General features: G+C 35.0%; 1 protein-coding gene across 2 annotated transcripts in view; it reads right to left on the bottom strand.

Moving 5' to 3' along the window:
- The window catches only part of KLHL1 (kelch like family member 1), a 239,145-nt gene that overhangs the window by 87,313 nt on the left and 131,678 nt on the right, over nt 1-20,154 (bottom strand). For both annotated transcript variants that reach the window (XM_035561284.1, XM_035561285.1), the window contains one exon: nt 4,372-4,584. In XM_035561284.1, the coding sequence (XP_035417177.1) occupies nt 4,372-4,584 (213 nt within the window). The remainder of the gene's footprint in view (nt 1-4,371; nt 4,585-20,154) is intronic.

The raw sequence follows: 20,154 nt of genomic DNA, 5'->3' as shown, positions 1-20,154 counted from the left end.
TAGATTAGATATAAGGAGGAAATTCTTTACTCAGAAGATGGTGAGGCACTGGAACAGGTTGCCCAGAGGTGCTGTGGATGCCCCGTCCCTGGAAGTGTTCAAGGCCAAGTTGGATGGGGCTTTGAGCATCCTGGTCTAGTGGAAGGTGTCCCTGCCCATGGCAATGGGGTTGGAATTAGATGGTCTTTAACGTCCCTTCCAACCCAAACCATTCTATGATTCTGTGAAATCTAGGATTTAATTCAGTTGCTAACAGGATGTAGTCATACTTCAGACAACTTAAGGTATCCAGGATGTTGTCATGAGGATGATGTATAATCAAGTTGGCACAATTTCACTTCATAAACGAGGGACACTAGGGCTATTGGCCATGTCTCAGGATATTCTTCCTTACTGGGGCCACAGAGAAACTAGAGGAAACCCAGAAGCAAGTCAACTATACAGGGGCTTGTCTTTAGCATTATGGATAAAGACCTACAACACTCAGCTTGGTAATGCAGGAATAACTGCAATGAGCAATGCAGAGGTAAGCAAAGTATGTGATGCCTAGATTAAGTAGAATTCCAGTAGAATTCCTACTTACTCAACAAATACAGATAAATTAGTGAGACATATATTTAGAATCTGTAATAGGATCAGGAGCTTCCAAACACAGAAGTAGTTTGAAATCTTGCCTCTTAATTAATTCACCTGATGCTTTATATATTATTGCATACTTTACATATGCACATACTTTACATGTGCACATACATAATATGATATTTTACATGAGGCTATCAAATAGCAAAGGAATTGTATTTTTTTGTTTGTTTTCAAATCCATTTTCTGTTTTTCATAGCTTTCAGTAATCCACAGAACAAACAAAACAGTATTCCTTTCAAATGACTTATGACTTCCTTTTATATAGCCTCACTCAATTTTTTAATGCTAGATCTTGAAGATATTTATTAGAAAGAAAAATATTATGAAGAACTAGGTCAGGGACCAGCACGCAACATAGCCTACATGATTTCTTTGTACACAGTAAAAGCTAGTGGTGAGGCTGATATGTGAAAAGTTTACACTAGCTTTTTTAAATGTCTAGATTTAGAATTTAGTCCTTAAGGACTGCACAGATGCATAGCATTGTGTGCTAGTTTCTCAACTGGCACAGAGATTGAAAAATAAACTTACATTTCTGACATAGAAACCTGAAACTTTGTCATCTTTGACAGTGTTTTCTTTATAGCATATTTTATGTTGGAAAGCAAAATCAAAAAACAAAAGCAAGCAAACTAACAAAAACAAAAACCCCAATTAAACAAACAAACAAACAAACAAACAAATAAAAACAACACAGACCTTCTAGGATTTCACTATGAAACAGTGCCTGTAAATCTCAGCATCATGATTTATGATAGTTCTCATTTTAATCTTCTTCTAAGCATTCTTTTCCTGCTTTTTTTCCTTGAAACCTCATAAAGAGTGTGTTGTGAGGGGCCACTCTTAGTCTACCTTCATTTTTCTTCCCATATTCTTCAAACAATTAACTGAAACAGAATAACTAGTTAAGCATGTTAGAGAATCATATGCTTTGCTTACACTGGTAAACAGACCATGGCAAGAATCAACTGAGCTAACAGAATCAGCTGGGCTAACATACTTGTCTAAAAAAGAGCTAACTGAAATGGTCCAGTCTAGAGCCAGGGACTGAGTTAAAAACTGATCAGTAAAGGTGACTGAGCTCTGGTGGTTGAGGTATCTCAATTTTTCTTTTTGTTTTGCAGTGTCATATATGCAATACAAAGGAAACTTGGGATGCTGTTTGAGGATTCCAGTATTAACATCTACTTGATTTTTACGGCATTTGAACTTGGATTTCCTTCCAGATTTTGGGTTAGAAAGAGTCATCCTGGGAGGATAATATTCAGAATAGCAACAAGGATTCACAACCAAAAGTATTTGCCTCATATTCTTTTTGTCATTTTTATTGCATGGTCTGAAGGAAATAAATTTTGCAGACTCATAGACAAGGATGAAAAAGCTCAACAATATTTTTTGCTGTATCAGTGAATTCTTTATTCATTCATCAGACCCTCAGCTCAGGATTTGATCTCTAAGGAACAGTAACTATGCCCAAATGAACCTGAAGAGATTTAGATATGTGAGAACATTGTCTCTTGCTTCCTATGTAGTAATAACTCCTGTAGACATTGATATGATTCTGAGATTATTGCTAGTACAATTATGGAACAATCTAAATGTCACCTTTAACAAATAAGACTCAACTGGCAGCTGTTTCTAACTTTACTCATGGCTGGCTAATTATCTGTTTTGTGACCTTCCTCAGAAACACTTATAAGCAGTCATTTAACCTCATTTAATCCTGTCTAGCTGTAGACAGGCGAGGCGAGGTTTTTACAGTGGGCAGGCTTGTACGACTATACTCTGTGAGGAGGAGCCAGGGCCTTCCCCATGTCAGACACAGCCAGTTCCAGATGGCTCCAAAGGCCCCACCAGCAGGGCATGGCTGAGCCTAGCAGTGAAAATAGCGGCACCTCTGTGAAAATGTGTTTAAGAATCATAGAATCGTTTAGGTCGGAAAAGACCTCTAAGACCATCAAGTCCAACCTTTAACCTAGCACTGCCAAGTCACCATTAAACCATACCCCTAAGCACCACGTCTACACTTGTTTTGTATACCTCCAGGGATGGTGCCTCAACTGCTTCCCTAGGCAGCTGGTTCCAGTTTTTCACAACCCTTTCAGAGAAGAAATTGTTTCTAATATCCAACCTTAACCTCCCCTGGCACAATTTGAGGACATTTCTTCTTGTCCTGTCATTGTTGCCTCAGAGAAGAGACTGAACCCCACCCTGCTATGCTCCTTTGAGGTAGTGGTAGAGAGCAATAAGGTGTCCCCTCAGCCTCTTTTTCTCCAGTCTAAACAACCCCAGCTGTCTCAGCCGCTCCTCTGAAGATTTGTCCTCTAGACCCTGCAGCAGCTTCTTTGGACATGCTCCAGCCACCTCAATGTCCTTCTTGTAGTGAGGGACCCAAGACTGAACACAGTATTTGAGGTGTGGCCTCACCAGAGACAAATACAGATGGACAATCACTTCCCTGGCTCCACTGGCGATGCTATTTCAGATACAAGCCAGGATGCTGTTGGCCTTCTTGGCCACCTGAGCACACTGCTGGCTCATTTTCAGCCAGCTATCGACCAATATGCCCAGCTCTGTTTCACCAGCCAGCTTTCCAGCCACTCTTTCCCCAGCCTGTAGCATTGCATGGGGTTGTTGTGCCCCAAGTGCAGGACCTGGCACTTAGCCTCATTGAACCTCCTACAGCTGACCTCGGCGCATCAGTTCAGCCTATTCAGATCCCTCTGCAGAGCCTTCCTACCCTAAAGCACTTGCACCCTATCAGTGTCATCTGCAAAATTACTGAGGGTGCACTTTATCCCCTCGTCCAGATCATTGATAAAGATATTGAAGAGAACTGCCCCGATACTGAGCACTGGGAGACACCACTAGTGACCAGTTGTCCAAACTGAAGTTGTCCAAAACTTTCAAGTTGTCCAAACTGACAGACTTACTGCATGCTACAACCTGTGGGCCTTTATCTCTTCTTAAATTCTGTGGTGTCCCCAAGAAGAATTTGGTTCCATCAGCATTTGAACTACCCTTAAAGAAGTTTTAATTTGCTACTAGGGCATCACTTGGCCTAGTACACATTCACTTCACCAAACTGAAGAAGTTTGTTCCCTCAGTCTCCTAGCTCACATACCATCTTGTTAGCCCATCACTGGACCTTCTCCAGCTTCTGCCTATACCTCTTGAACTGTGGAGTTCAAAACTGGAAATGGTATTCCAGGTGCAGCCTTACCAACACCAGGTATTACCGCAATAATAACTTCATGAAACGTGCTGAAAAGGTTTTCCTGATGTAGCCCAATATGAAGTTTTCTTCATTCGCACAGTGAGTTCATACTCAGCCTGGAATCTGTCATAAGCCCAAGTTGTTGTTTGTTGTTATTGTTTTTGTAGTTGTTTTGTTTTGTTGCTGCTGTTGTAATTATTTTAGTCTGTTTTGGTTTTATTTTGTTTTGTTTTTGAATAATTACCATTCTACATGTCTTTTTTGGCATGTTATAATGCAGGTGGTTACTCCTGTCCAAGTTCACAACTCTGCACATTTTCAGTGTCTGTTTGCCTAATCTACAGATTTATTGAAGCTACTCTGAATGAAGGGCTGCCATTCTTTTTGTCTAATTCTGAAAAGTATTGCTCTTAAACATCCAGAGTATTCAGCATTTTCAGATTATAAACTGATGAGATTTTTCACAATAACAGTGATTATGATATAAATAAAACAAAATAAAACAGAATTACCTGAGGTGGAAGCAGTGGTAATCTTACATAAGCAAGCAGCATACTTAGGTCACTGCATCGCCTCTGCATATCATACTTCACCCACATCATTAAGGCATGGAAAATGGTCTCTTCATCAGGAACATTCACATCATCGCTAGCAAGAAGTTTATGGAGTTCTTTAGCTGGTAGAAGTAAAAATTCTTGATTTCTTATAACTTCCATTATATTCTCCTGAGAAGAGGAAAGTATTTCAGATTCAGTAATACTGGAAAAATGTAAAAGCAGTTGTTAAAGCTAATAAATCCATAGGATTAGTCAATATCTGTCATACCCAGCTTTCTTACAGCTTATGAGAAAAAAACAAAGATGATTATGGTTAAACAGCTATATTTGTAATTCATATATGAATGTATTCCAAAAGCAAGAGGAAAGCAATATGGTAATATCGTAATTAAAAAATGTCAGAATTTGGTTAGCCAGAACGGCTAGTGCCGAGCTGCATACTGTTTTAAATTTTTATAAATTTAGTTGTAATTGAGCACAGTCAATGTATTTTAAATCCTTATATGCATATGCACGCATTTCCTTGTATTTTTCACTACCTGATACATTTCTCAAATAACCTGTCAGTCAGATACAGCTGTATTATCAATAGCCAGATAATGGTTGTCTATAAATATAAGGCTGAAGGAAAGATCAAGATCATGAATTTAGCATTACTTCATGAATTTGCTTAAAATAGATTTTTACTGTCCAGCTAACAGACAAAATGTATACAGCATTTAAAATCTCACAGTACTGAAATTTATTACACATATAGGAATAACAAAAATATTAAACTAAACAAAAGTACTTAATTTAGGTGACTACATCCTAGGTGAAGTGCTCTCTGAACTACCTACCCTACAATAACAGGACACAACAGAAACGCAGTTCTGAGGGTGTATCTTTATCCAAATGTTTCTTTTTGGGAGCTTGATCTCTGTGGAGAAATTGCAAGTGTGTTCTCATATTCATACAAAACGTGGAAAGTATTGGTGGGAAAAATGAGTTACAAGATTTGATAGATAAAAGACAGTCATAATTTTCATAATGATATTATAGATAGACAGTGAAAATAAGATGAGAAGCAGAGAAGAAATGACAAAACAGAAGTCAAGGACTTAAGGGGAAGAACATCAAAACTGAGGGAAGTGGGTAACTCCACTGCTATACCGTTAACATGTCAAAATTCAAATTGATGCTGTTTATATTTGCTTGTTTGGGTTTGGGCCAGGGAAAAGACTGACTGATTATTAGGAACTGAACTAGAATTAACATCATCTTATTAAGATAATATATCTGATACAGAGAAAAGTGGGCCAAGACTTAAAACATCAGAATTATACTCTGACCCTAGTAAGTCATGTTTTGTCCTTTTATTCTCATCTAATACAGGGAAATGGTGATTTTAATTCCCCAGCATCATATATTTTGAAAGTCACTGTTTAAAAGAATCTTTTTAACACTATCTGTGTGGTTTTTTGTTTGTTTGTTTGTTTGTTTTGGTATAAGATAGCTGATAGAGATGAATAATAAAGACAGATATGACAAAATCATGAGAGGCTGAAATTCATTTAATTGTGTGAGGCAATTACATGTCAACTTATACATGCAAATAAAATAAATCAAGTAAAGCTGAAAGTGATGCTTATTATTATGAATGTGAACACTTCTGCATGTAAAACTTTTAATAATGCACAGCTTTTTAAGTTTATATACACAAACAAAAAGGGATGCCAACACAGGAGATAATCAAATGTGTATATATATATATATATATATATATGTTCATAATCTTTCTTAACTGTGCTGTTATGTTCATATAACTGATAATTACATACTAAAAGATCATAGAATCGCAGAATCATAATTTAGGTTGGAAAAGACCTCTAAGATCATCAAGTCAAACCAAGTCCACCATTAAACCATGTCACTAAGCTGTACATGTACACATTTTTTAAGACCTCCAGGGATGGTGACTCAACCACTTCCCTGGTCAGCGTATTCCAATGCTACACAATCCTTCCAATGAAGAAAATTTCCTAATATACAACCTAAACCTCCCGTGGTGCAACTTAAGGCCTGACTTATCGATTGGTGCTTAGGAGAAGTGAATGACTCCCATCCCACTATAGCCTCCTTTAAAGTATTTCTGGAGATCAGTAAGGCCTCCTGAGCCTCCTTTTCTCTAGGCTAAACAACCCCATCTCCCTCAGCCGCTCCTCTGAAGATTTGTTCTCTAGACCCTGCAGCACCTTTATTGCACTTCTTTGGACAACTCCAGCCACCTCAATGTCCTTCTTGTAGTGAGGGGCCCAAGACTGAACACAGTATTTGAGGTGTGGCCTCACCAGAGACAAATACAGATGGACAATCACTTCCCTGGCTCCACTGGCGATGCTATTTCAGATACAAGCCAGGATGCTGTTGGCCTCCTTGACCACCTCAGTACACTGCTGGCTCATATTCAGCTATTAACCAATAACCCCAGGTCCCTTTCTGCCAGGCAGCTTTCCAGCCATCCTGTAGCCTTGCATGGGGTTGTTGTGCCACGAGTGCAGGACTCAGTTATTTTTAAATTGCTTGAGTAAATGTCAAGAGGTAGCTAAAAAAAAATATTTTTATGGACTGAGGTTTTAATCTGTTGACTTCTAATAAAGCATGTTTAAATTGTGTGTCTACAATGCTGTACAACAGCTCAGAAATGTAAAGGAAATAGTCTGCAGGCACTTAACTAAAAGTTGGTTTAATTCATTTTAATTAAAAAGTCATAAAACTTAGAAAATTTCATTGCACTTTTCAATTAAATGATTTATAAGCCAAATTTTAATTAAGGTTGGTTAAACAGACATTAAATCCCATTATGAAGAATATATAACTTGACTTGTTAATAGGAACCAGTATCAAACTTTGCAATAGCATATTAATTCAGACCTAACATTATTTAGAAGCATTATGATGGTAGAATACATTTTATGAACTTAATTTTGAATAACACTCAGAGCAGTGGCTCTGAATTCATAATAATAATTTTAATATTATTATGATTGATTTTTTATCATTTTAAATTGTGTTTTCATTCGAATATATACTTAAGGAGAACTTATTCTAGCCTCTGTACAGACTTAGCATTAACTGAAAGGAATATCCAGCAGTTTCCAGACAAAACATATGAGTTTGGTAAGCCCAAATCTTCTAAACATTTGAATTTACAGTAGTTTCCTGTGAGTCGGATCTGAGTATTGTACAAATAGCTATTTTTTAAATCTTTACAGAACTGTAACTACTTTGTATATGTATACATACACACACATGTTATATTCATATATGTTTTACATATATAAAACAATACTAAAATCCAGTTTCTTGATTTTCAGAGCTTCAGAGCTCTCTCCTTCAAGTATTTAGTATTTCCTAAATTGACTATTGAGTTTATAACACCTGTAGACCACATTTTAATTTCCTGAGATTCATTTCATTTGGAACAGCAAAGTGTATTTCTATGGGCTGCTGTTTTATCACAACAGAAATAGTTTATTATAAGTTTTCATTACAGAAAAAAAATCTGCTTCTCTTTTAAAATAAAGTTGGCCTTCATTTTCTGCACTTCAGGGAGCAGGATACAACGGATATCTGCAATCTACTGGTTAAGATTTTCAGGATAGATGGAATAGCTTTTTTAATACTCCAGGTCCAAGATAGTCACTGAGCTACTCAGTCCTGAGGTAGTGAAATGCTTTTAGGAATGCTTAGGTCCATGGAAGCTCAGAAACCTTAACTTTGAGAAAAAAGGTACTCAGCATTTAAACATGTTCAGGGTTATGTGACAGAGGTTTATGAGTTTTCAGGTTTATGAGTTACAGTTTTTGACCTGTAATTTTTGACTCTGGTACTTAAGGAACTTTGTAGATCTGGTCTTCATGTCTTTTCTCATAAGCCTCGTAAGATCAACTGAGATGTATCTAATGCTTCTCCTGCATGGGTCATTCACTTAGCCATTCCCTTAAGCAAGAATTATAACGTTTTAATTAAGTATTGTATTTTTGCTTTTAAATTAGAAAAGGTAACACAGTAGAAAGTATGAGAGTCTCCAAAGCCACAGAGAAAGCTGCTTCTCATGTGGTTGACCTTCTACTTTTTCAAAATGATCATGAAATAACCATTGCTGTGGGGCTATAGCATTTCCATGATAGAGCTGTTTCACTTTTAAACCTTTACAGCAGCACAGAGGATTAGAATTAAATGACCATAAAGTATTATCTGAGTGAAATAATGTAAACAAAATATATCTATATTTGAAGGTAGATAAATAAGCATCTGAGTATCTGAGTCTAACAGATTATGCACCATAGGAACACTAATGAACTAATGAAATTATACTGCTACCACAAAGAATTTAATAAAAATGAGTTCTATTACCTATATCCTTATAATGATGTTATCAACACAAATGAATTAGATTTTTTTTTTAATCAAGACTTGTAATGATCATTATTTCACATGGAATCAAATTATCTTGCAAAAGTTAGTTCTTATTGATGTTTATGTCATTGAATTCACTAATCAGCATGCATGCAGTTGTAAGAAAGAACCTGAAAATTATTTCTTCTACATTATTAAAAAAATGAAATAATTTCATATCTTGACCATCAAAGTATGTCATGTTCTGAGAGTGCTAGTTAGAATCTGTTACAACATCAGAGTTGCTGTAGCAGTAAAATGCTTAGCAGTACTTTTGGGTTTGGATTAAGGGTTTTTATTTAAGAAGTTTTATGCTTGATTGATTTTGATACTGTGACCTTTTCAATATGAAAATGAGAAATCCTTGAAATAATTCTGAAAATAGGCATCCATACACTAGTTTTTTATTTAAGTAGTAAGTAGCTAGTGTCAATGAACATTTTAAATTGTATTGCTTTTTGTTTTAAACATAAGTCTTCATTAGAACATATGAAGTAAATGAATAAATAGCACATCTTATTTCCATATTAAATTATATATTATACTTGCTGAAGTGTTAAAAACCTGAAAGAAATTTTGATTTTGGTCAAGCCTCACACTATTTCAGTCTGGAATTACTGCTGCTGTGCATTGAATTCTGTCCAATTGCTTTGTATGCCCAATTTTCTGTACCAGCTGTATATCATATAAGACTATATTCCCTATTTTCAGCATTACTAAAACTACCTGCTTTTGCTAAGACTGTCCTATCATGTATCATGTACTGTCCTATCATGTATCTTCTTTCCTAAGGTGAATGGACCTTTCAAGTTCCTTAACTCATTAGACAAACGTCTAGTACTTTTTAGTATGTTTATGGTTTGGTTTACTAGACAAATGATGAAATCTCATCTAAGAGAGAGCTCCACCTGCCCTGTGTAATCCAAAGAGTCACATATTTCTTCTGGTACCAGATGCCAGGCAGATGTTGCTATTACTAAAGGGATATAAAGACTGGGGTGTTAAAAGGATGGCAGCTAGTGGAAAGAGATTTTGTAGCTGTATGCTCCTCTGAACTGTGTCAGTGAGAACAGAGAGCAGCAGCTGCTGCTTTTTGGGGAGAACAGATAACAAGTGAGGATAGAAAAGACAGTGACTACTGTATTATCTCACTGAAATCTAAATAGAGACTTCTAGATGACAGAGTTAGACTACCACAATGTCAGTACTTCCTTTCTTTACTTGCAACTTTCAAATTAAATATTTTTCCAGAGTTTTAAGTTTTGAGGATATGACTGCAGAATTAGCCAGATTATATAGTCTAATTCAGGTCAATATTATGTGGCATACTGGGATTTCACAGTCTAAATGTAGTTCACTATCTGTTGCTAATAGACATTTGCTGATACGCCAGTTCACCATAATAAACTGGCTAAAACTTTCAAGCTAGAGTGCTCTAATCTTGCACTCTTCCTTAATTTGGTCAGAATAGTTAAAGTTTGTTTCCTGCTTTGCTGAAGGATCTTGGCTCACACATGTCTCATGCATTCTTTTTCATATCTAAGAAAACCCAAGAAGACTAAGCCTGCACATGAAAGAGAAACAGCTTGCTAAATGGATTAGGATAACTGTATATCTTGGTCCCATGGATAGTCTTCCAAAACTTTCTGGAAGGTCTTGTATCTCATAAGCCCTGAAACTTCTGGGTACTCTCTTTATATGAAAGATGCTCAAGCAACCACTGGAACAATCACTGGAGAAATACCACTCCATAACTGGTACCTCTGTTGGTGAAGGAACAAAACCATTTTGTAGGATAGGAGGACATGAGGACCATCATTTGCAACTTCATGCAGGGCAGGATAATTAATAACTGGGTAAGATGATGAGTTTAGGAGAAAGGGATGTCTTTCACTAAAAGCCCTGTCAACGCTCCCCACAGCCTTTGGGCATTGATAGAACACTACCCATGGACAGAATAAAACTCAGGATGGGAGTATACATACATACATACATATTCTGTAGAAAGCACACCACCTATTAGCCCATATTGATCAAACCAGCCTTTGTAACACACTCATGACTGTGGCCAAGATTTGGAATTGCAGTTTATAGCATCTTAGTCAAGTGGAGTAAAGATAACATTAGGGTTAGAGAAGACAAAAGCCACAAAATCAGCCCTGTTGCACTTTGGGTTGCTCAGCAAAGGTTACAAGTGTGTCTCAACGTTGAATATAACTTACTGTGCATGAGTATGGTGTATGCTAGAGGCCAAAACCTGTGGATTAATAAAGCCCGCAGGTAATTCTTTACTACTACACAACGAGGGGGAATGCTGATATTCAATTACAGTGGTGTGGGTCCATCTGTGTAATCTGGCCTTTGAACCACATCACAGCCCAGGTTTGGATGCATAAAAGCATGAGTGCAAACTTTCAACATTTATGTGAAGCGCCTCTCTCCCCCACCCCTGTATTATTTTTTTTTATTATTATTTTTAGCCTTAATGGAGTCTTTGCCTTGTTTACTCTGACTACAGGCACAGAAAAGGAAAATGAAGGACAACAAGCCTAACTTGTATAAATCCAATCTGATTAAAACAAAGCTAGAAATCAGAAAAAAAAAAATATATATATATATATATATACATATACATATTCCTTGCTGTTAAAGGATGAAGCTTTAGAACTTATTTATAGTGGGGCAGACAGGGAACAGGTCTATTATAGCCAGTATAATAGTTTAGGATGCAAAAGGGATTATATGATGTGGTTTCCTGAGAGTGCAGGGAATAGTGTTGGTTTCCCTCTCAGTTTTGTTTTAACCCAGTTACCCTTCTGTTGAACCTAATAACAATTGATTCACTGAAGAGTGTTTCCTATAAAGGCATCATCTCAAAGACATCTGGAGAAGGATAATTTGCCACTTTTGCAGTAGCTTTCAGAAGTAATCATCCTCAGCATTAAAATGCATGTCTAATTTTGCATTTGAACTTGTCTGTCTTCCACTAATACATACCAGTTCTTATTATGAACTTCTGTGATTAATTAGCCCATTAGCACCAAAACTTAAAAAACAAATAAACAAACAAACAAAAAAACCCACTTCTAAATAACCTCTTGAGTCTTTAATTACTCTCCACAGTGTAAAGATTTGCAACAACAGTGTTTGTCTTCATTAGCTATCTCAAAGCATATTTGTTCTGTATCAGATGTGATATAGCCAATTGCTGGAGAATCCTTCACTGAAGTTTTGTTTGAGGAGTGAAGTGTTAAAAATTGTACTTTACAATATTTCAGATTCAGTAGTAATTTTAGGTGAAATCAAATATTTAAAAAAAAAAAATCACAGCAGAGACGTGAAAACTTTAGCATTTCTGATTACTTAATAGAAAATCTTCATATTGAAGAAAAGTATATGCCTTCCAAAAGCATTCTTGAGAACAAGCAGCCCATCATAGGAAAAATAAAAGTTCAGGAAATGCCTGAGTCATTTGCCTGAATCAGTCTCACACTTTTCTTCTTCCATTGTCAGGTGCTAATCTACTGCTAATCTAATCTAGTTAAAAAACCTATCATTGAACATTTGTGAGAGTTTTATTTACTATGAAAGAAGAGGCTATATTTCAAATCAGAAAAACACTCGAGCACAAAAAAATCTGATGAAGAAACATCTTTCTCTGTAAAGTTGGCTTCCAAAGACTTCCAGTCCATAAGCTAGTCTGGAGAAAGTAAAATGGTAACTGCTCTCTGCAGTTATAGCACCTCTGTCCTTCAAGCTCATTGTTAAATACAGGTTAATTCTAGAGACAGAATGTTATGTTACAAAGTTAATTAAAATGGCTATACAGACCCCTAAAAAATGGAAACATTCAGCACTCCACAGTATTGCAGAATATAGAAAAATTCACACAAAGACCTGTGATCACCAACAGTGGTGATTTCCATATCTTTTCCAACAAAATAGTGGTATATATTACAATGTAAAATAACCACTGTATTACATCTTGATTAGTTTGTCAAGACATAAGGCTCCTGAAAACTTGTCACATTAGGTTACTGGTTTTGATAGAACACCTGAAAAACTGTTAAATGAATGCTGAAACTATATTACCCTATTGTGTGAATCCCAAAGGACAAATTTCCGACTGAAGTGAAACTGTAAAACATTTGCCTTCCTGTACATTACAGTGATTGAAGTGACAGATACTCTTATTTATTGGTTGTTAGGAAATTACTGATTTGGAAGTAAAAGACATTATGTTTCACTCTGTCCAGGACTCTGCATGTTGCCATCAAATAATCTCATGCTGTTTACTATAATGTAGACTTAGTGTTGGTTCTTTATTGGGAAGGGAAAGGAAGAAAAAGGAACTTTATAGCTGTGTCTAGTCGTTCTATTCTTTTTAAAATCCACCACTTAAAAAATCATCTGTAATTTTTAAAGCAATCTAATTACCCAGGCAAACTGCCCCCAAACTCAGCATCCCAAGCTATGTTGCTACAAAGTCATTGGTCCCTTACATAATTAAGTTTTCCTTGTAAAGCAATAATTAAAAAAAAAAATCTGGGCTAATTATCAGTCATCTAAAATTTGTACATTTATTTCTTATATATATATTTATCAACATGAATAAACAGAGTATTTCACATGGAAATAAACAGAACACTACTTGAAGAGATTTACACCTGTAATTATGCTAACACAGTGGACTTTAAAACAGAAGGGAGTTATAAACATTCTCTAAGATAAAGAAAATAAAAATATGGAGATCTGCTAAATTTTTAGGAGTAGATTTCCTGATCCCTTAATATTGTAGAAGGTACTAATTACATTTTAAAATGTGTTTTTATTCTGATAAGCCTACTGATAGCTGATGCACTTTTAGAAATAATTTAGGTACCTAGAAATTGCTTACTGTTTAAGCTCTCATGGAGCATAAGAAGAGCTGTATGGATTTACAGCAAACAACGGTCTACTTACGACCAGTGACCAGATATATTTTTTTAACAGCAACTGGAAGGAACTTTAAAGGCTAATTGTCAGATGCTCTCTGTGCATCACATATTTTGGAAATTTGTGATATTAGAGATTTGCCATGCAAGGTTGATTTTTAGAAGACCTTTGTGGACAGTTCTTCAATTTATTTAGTAGCACTTTGAATCTGTTTAGGTTTTGTCTCCATAGAATCCCTTGCAGTCAATTACATAATTAAACACGTTTGTAAAAGTCTTTCCTTTTGTTTGCTTTTAAATCCATTGCTCAAGTGTTCTTGATGAAGCTTAATTCTTGAACTGAGGGAAATAATATCCCATTTTCCATGACATTTATGCCTTATGTATCTAATTACAGATTCTCCAGCAGTCATATCTACATCACTGCCAAAAGCAAAACCAACAACAAAACATAACAAAACTCTGTTTATATGGAGATACGGGGCTTTCCCACATCTTCAATTATTATTCTAATATTATCCTTAGCTAAATCTAAACAGTGCCCTAGCAACAGCCTTGCAATGCCATTCGAGGATGACTTTACTCCACATGATCCAAGGAAAGAGAACACCTCACATGCTTCTTCCCACGAAAAAGAAACCTAAGCAGCAGGATATATACTTGACCTGGATAGCAGAGTATACATGTACATATATGCACATACGTCTACTTAGATAAGATAATCATTGATGTTTTTTTATTAGAACTTTCTAGTTTTAATATATTCTTTGTGAAATTAGATGATTAGAGCCACAAGCAATATTAAAAGTGTAAACAAACCTTGGAGTCTAACAGTAGGATTTAATGTTTCCTATTTTCTCCTCTATTCCTTTCTAAACACTTCCTAGCACTCCACTTATTTTAACTAGCCTAACACCTCAGCTAGCATTCTTAGAGCAAACAACTGATCTTAATAAACAAAAGCTGTGTGTTTTGTTTTTTTTCCCTACCTGACAAGAGATAGCTACTCAATACTTCCTCATTAATGTATGCAGATTGTTCCTCCACCTGCAATAATTTAAAGGTATATTTAATTTATTTGGCATTATATGCTTAGCATTGCAAGATCTTTTTGCAATGCCTTAGAGTCAGTTTGTGGTTTTTACTACCCTCAGTAACATTATACTGTCTATAAAGACATTTTATTTCATTGTTTACTCTTTTCCAATATGATTTATGACAATGTTTAATTGAGTAATTCCCAACATACGTTCCTTGTAGTCCTCACTAGTAACTTTTTACACAGTAACATCTGTACCTTCATTCTCATCCTTTGTTTGCGGACTTTTAGAAAGGCAAATACAGAATAGAAAAACTGTTTCTGTACTTCCATAGATTTGTGAAATGTGTATTTTTTTCCATAATAAAATTTATTTCAGTCTTTTCCATGTTTTTAATCAATTTTTCTGCCTGTTTTCTTTTATTATGGTTTAACTAAATTATCTGTTACAGACCTCAAGGTAATTAGTTTCTGTCTTGTGGGACTTTTCCTTCTTTTTTTGCTTTGCCATCTCACTAGCGTCACATTAATAAGCTTACACTTTTTCTCTTACCAAGGACAATTTTGATGTTAGCTTACATAAAACCTAACAGGAATTGATATCATTCAGCATTCCTACGCCATTGTACAGTGACACATAAATAAAACAGAATCAAAGTAGCCATATTTTAATATAATTTCTTTTTCCTGCAGGTGCTTTACAAAGAAATCTTTATGGGGTACTAAATTAGGTAATGAGTTTCCATACTGTGTTCCAGATAAGTCAAATCACATCTAAAAAGGAAGAGATTTTTATCAATTGTAGAACAAATAATTCAGCTGCAATACAGCTCAGCAGATCCTGATGGGTATAACAGACTTTGAGAACTTTGAGAACTAAGATGTTAACAGATGTTACTCAAATGTAATTTAGCTATGAAAAGTGGACTTTCACCCAGCAACTTATTCCACATAATTCATTCATCTATGCTGATATGTTTGAAATTTGTAATAAGCAAAACACAAGTCAAACAAAACAAAAACATGCTTGCAAAAACATGCTTGCAAAATAGTTTCTGTGGAATGGACATTTATGAGAAAGCCATAAGAATAAATTGTTAAGATTTTCTACTGCAAGTAGAAAAGCAACCAGGTATACTTAAGAATTACTTCTCAGGTCATATCTTTCAAAAAATGTAATTAAATCCTAATTAATATAAAGTTTTAATGATTCCTAGGAATTTCGCAAATATCTCTCAAATTCTGTCTATAATAACAACCATCTGCATGAACTTTGAATAGGTTTTACAGCTGATTATATTGGTTTAAAGAAAAAGATTGGATGTCTCTAAAATATCAATCCTCAGAGATAAACAGCAGAGGTGTTTAGTGTTAGTTATAGTGCTTATTCCACATGTCAGTATATGACTAGTCTTTAAAATCAAAACGCTCCTTGTGCTTAGCATTTATGAAAAGCAGTAGGGTGAAAGAAAATTGATTGGTTTTGGTCACTGTCTTGTCATAGGTCCAGTTCAGAAAAGAAGTAAATGTTTCATAATAGCTGTTGATTTCCTCAGTTTTGACTTCTTTATGTGGAGAGAGTATATGTACAAGTTGTTACCTTCTAAATGTATAGGTTAATTTTTGTGTGCTATGCTACTTATTAACTCCACAGTTTGACCATTTTAGAACTGCACTATGGTAATACAGTAAAATTCACAGTTACATCCCAATGTTGAGAGTTTTGGCTTTTTAACCAGTACATAACATTAAAATAAAATAAGTAAAATAAAATAAAATTAAATAAATAAAATAAAAATCCAAGTTCCCTTTCTTATTTCTCTAAATATAAATTTACCAGCAGAATGTGCTTAGTTTGCAGTCAGCTGTTTAGTAGCTACTATTTCTTCATAACTTACAATAATTACTATATTTCTTTGAAATTATTTTAATTACAATGACATGAATATAATTTAATGCTTATGGATATTATCGATTGAATCATGTTAGACAGTAAGACCATGAATATATATATATATGCATGTAATTGTGCATATACGTGTATATACACCCACGTATGCCTATATGTATATATGTACACATATATGCTGACTCTGAAGACATCTCACTGCAGGGTTTTGGATATGTTCTGGATCATAGCTCTAATCTCATGAAAAACAACAACAATAAAAAAAATCATTACTGATTGAATAAATTCTACTGAAAATTGAAAATCACAGAATGTCACAAAGAATTAAAGCTAATTAGTTTGTGAAAATTATATTTTCCCTTGATTGGACAGCGATGAAATATAATGAGCTTAGAATTAATGCATCAGATTGACTTACAAAACAGAAACATAAAATCATTTAGGTAGAAAGGAACCTCTGGAAGCCATCTAATCCAACCCTCCTCAAATCATGGCTCATTTCAAACGTAGGGCAGGATGCTCCGGGCCTTGTGGAATCCAGCTTTGAATATTTCCAAGCGCAGAGACTGCACAGTTTCTCTAAGAAACCTGTTACAATGAGTACTACCATCACTGTGAATAAACGTTTTTCAATGGAAATTGCTTTTCTGCCACTTGGGATTGTCGCCCAACATCCTCTCATTGCGCACAATTGTGAGAATGATTTTTATCTTTTATCTTTTCTACAAAGGTAGCTGAAAATAGTGATTGGGTCCCATGGAGTTTTCGTTTCTCCATGAAGCTTTCGTTTCTCCATGTTGAATAAACCCGGTCCCCTCAGGCTCTCTTCATATATCATGCTTCCTGCTTCAGCTTGGTAGGTGGTACAGTTTCCTCTTGAACTAAAATGCCACCAGCTGGAAAATTCATTCCAGTTACAGCATCATGGGTCTTAAGTAGAGGGAAATAATTATTTCTTTAAACCTTATGACTAATACAACTAAGTGTATGGTTAGACATGTTACAGATGCAGCACAAAATTTCATTAGAAGAAAAATTCTGAATAGCTTCAGTGGTGAGACTAAATTGATAACGTTGACTAAAGCTACATGTCATTCAGATAGTCTGCAGATATATAAGTGCATATATGTGCATGCAGAAAGGGATTAATCCAATGCAAGATTAAAACATTGCAATTATTAATTTTTACCATATCCATTACAGTATTTTTTGGTCTTGTTTTCCCTTTTTTATTTCAGTAACATGAACAATACTTTCTTTTGGCTTTTCTGCTATCCACATATAACCAAATACCTTTAGAACAAAACTTGAAATTGAAACTTTTAAATAAAGCAGCAGTAACTAGTGTAAGGACATTTTTCTTGTGATTTTCCTGAGTGTTTATATTTTTGTTCTGTTTTGCTTTGTTTCCTAACATCTTCAATCTTCACATTCATATAAGGAAACAAACACCAAAAAGTTTTAAATAATAACCTGAACACGTTTTTTTCCTTTTTTTTTTTTTCAGGTTAATGAAATTTTCAACAGAAGTCTTTGGAGCTAAAACCTCCAAAATTTTGTTAGTACTGCAAAACAGAGAACAAAATTTCTGACCTGCACAGCTGCAAAATGGATATGAGCCAAATAAGCTGATTATTCCAAATGCAATATAGAGGTAAATTCTTCCCTTACACACTTATTTCAAACAGAGCAGTTCATGTCCACATAAAATAGAAATTAACCCTCAATATTAATATAAAAGTAAATAAATAAATAAAATTGTTGGAATGGAGTCTTAACACTCTTAACTTAACACTCTTCTCTTACCTTCAAATGAGCAAAGCTAAAGAAACTGTGCCTGCCAAGTCTCAGATGACAAATCAACTCTGGGCCATTAAGGTGAGCTGAGACCTACCCTAATCTAAAGCATGAATAAAAATAGATGGTTTTAGAACTGAAAAGAACACCTTTATAATTTCCTTTCCTTTTTTCTTTTTTTTTCCTTTTTTTTTTTTTTTTTCATTTCCTCACTACCTTTAAGGAAATTCTGAAGTGCTGGGTAAAAATAAATTAATATATTCCTGATAAGTTTACGTATTTTCTAATCACTTACTACTCTCTGTAGTATTTCAGATGTGAGTAGCAGACTTAGAATAAGATCCGTATCAGCAACTACTCCAAGGCCATCTTTTGGGAATGTCACATATAACTTGGAAAGCAACAATGTTTTCTGTACAGAAGATCATCTAATTAAAATATATTAGTTACATGAATTTTAGGTTACTTATATTAAATATTAAATGCAGTTATGTAAACAATTTAATATGTCCTATTGACTCTGTTGTTTCCAACATTTAACTCTTAGACTTTTTAGCTTAAAAGTCTAACTCTGGGTAGGATGAAAAAGAAGAGGATTGGGCTATACTACCTGTATGAAAATCTTTTATGAAACACAATTGATTCTAGTACTTCTCTTTAACCTTTGTGAGTGTTTTTGGGAGAACTAATTTCCTTACCCATCTGACTGTGATGGCATCATAAGGCTTTACTCTGCCTTTTTGTAACTCTACCGCAAGCAGCAACTACACTGCCGTAACTCTGCTTAAAGGGGTTGAAGAGTGGTTTATTTATTTTATTAATGCTAGGAATGGACAGCACTTCACCTTCTGAACAATTATATTACTGTCAAGCACAAAACGTTGCTCTTACAATGATAAAAAATATATGACAGGTCTAGACCTACTGAAGATATTGCACTAGGCTACACTCATGCATTACTACCACTAGTACAATTTGTTTTTGTGAAACTGCAGATCTAAACAAATACATTCTACTAATTTACATTACTTCAATTTGTTCTATAAAAAAATAATGTTAACTAACAAACATAAATTGCAATCAGGTACCTCAGCTTCTTAGTTGTTGCAAAAGGATGTGATACATAAAGGGTCAGATATACCTTAGTTTCACAAATGGTAAAGAGTCTGTGTAATTTTATTAATCTAAAGAGTTCCAGAATCATTTTGGAACATGGCCATGCCTTCCTGTACCCTCCCAGAAAGAGTACAAATAATTTCATTTCCACTCAAAAATGTAGTTTTGTACATAAGTACATGAGCACCAGTACGGTACTTCTCCCAGAAGTTTACCCGTGAAACCTGCTTTTACGAAGAACCATGTAATTAAAATACATGAAAATAAATTTGATCTTTTGATTATTAATATGTATTTACAGTAGACTTTTATAATAGGCTCTATTTTATAACAGACTAATTTCCCTAGCAGCCTTGTCTAGACAACTCATTGTAAGCAAGGACGAAATAGAAATCTACTGCAGAATGTAAGAAAATAAAACACCACAGGCATTGAAGGAAACATTGCACAGAGCAGGTTCAGAAAGATAACTCAACTTTCATTAACATTTTCATGATTATCTT

This window comes from Cygnus atratus, chromosome 1 (genome assembly GCF_013377495.2).
Source record: "Cygnus atratus isolate AKBS03 ecotype Queensland, Australia chromosome 1, CAtr_DNAZoo_HiC_assembly, whole genome shotgun sequence".
In the NCBI taxonomy this organism is placed as follows: Eukaryota; Metazoa; Chordata; class Aves; order Anseriformes; family Anatidae; genus Cygnus; species Cygnus atratus.
The sequence above is the reverse complement of the archived record's forward strand: the minus strand, read 5'-3'. Positions and strand labels throughout refer to the sequence as shown.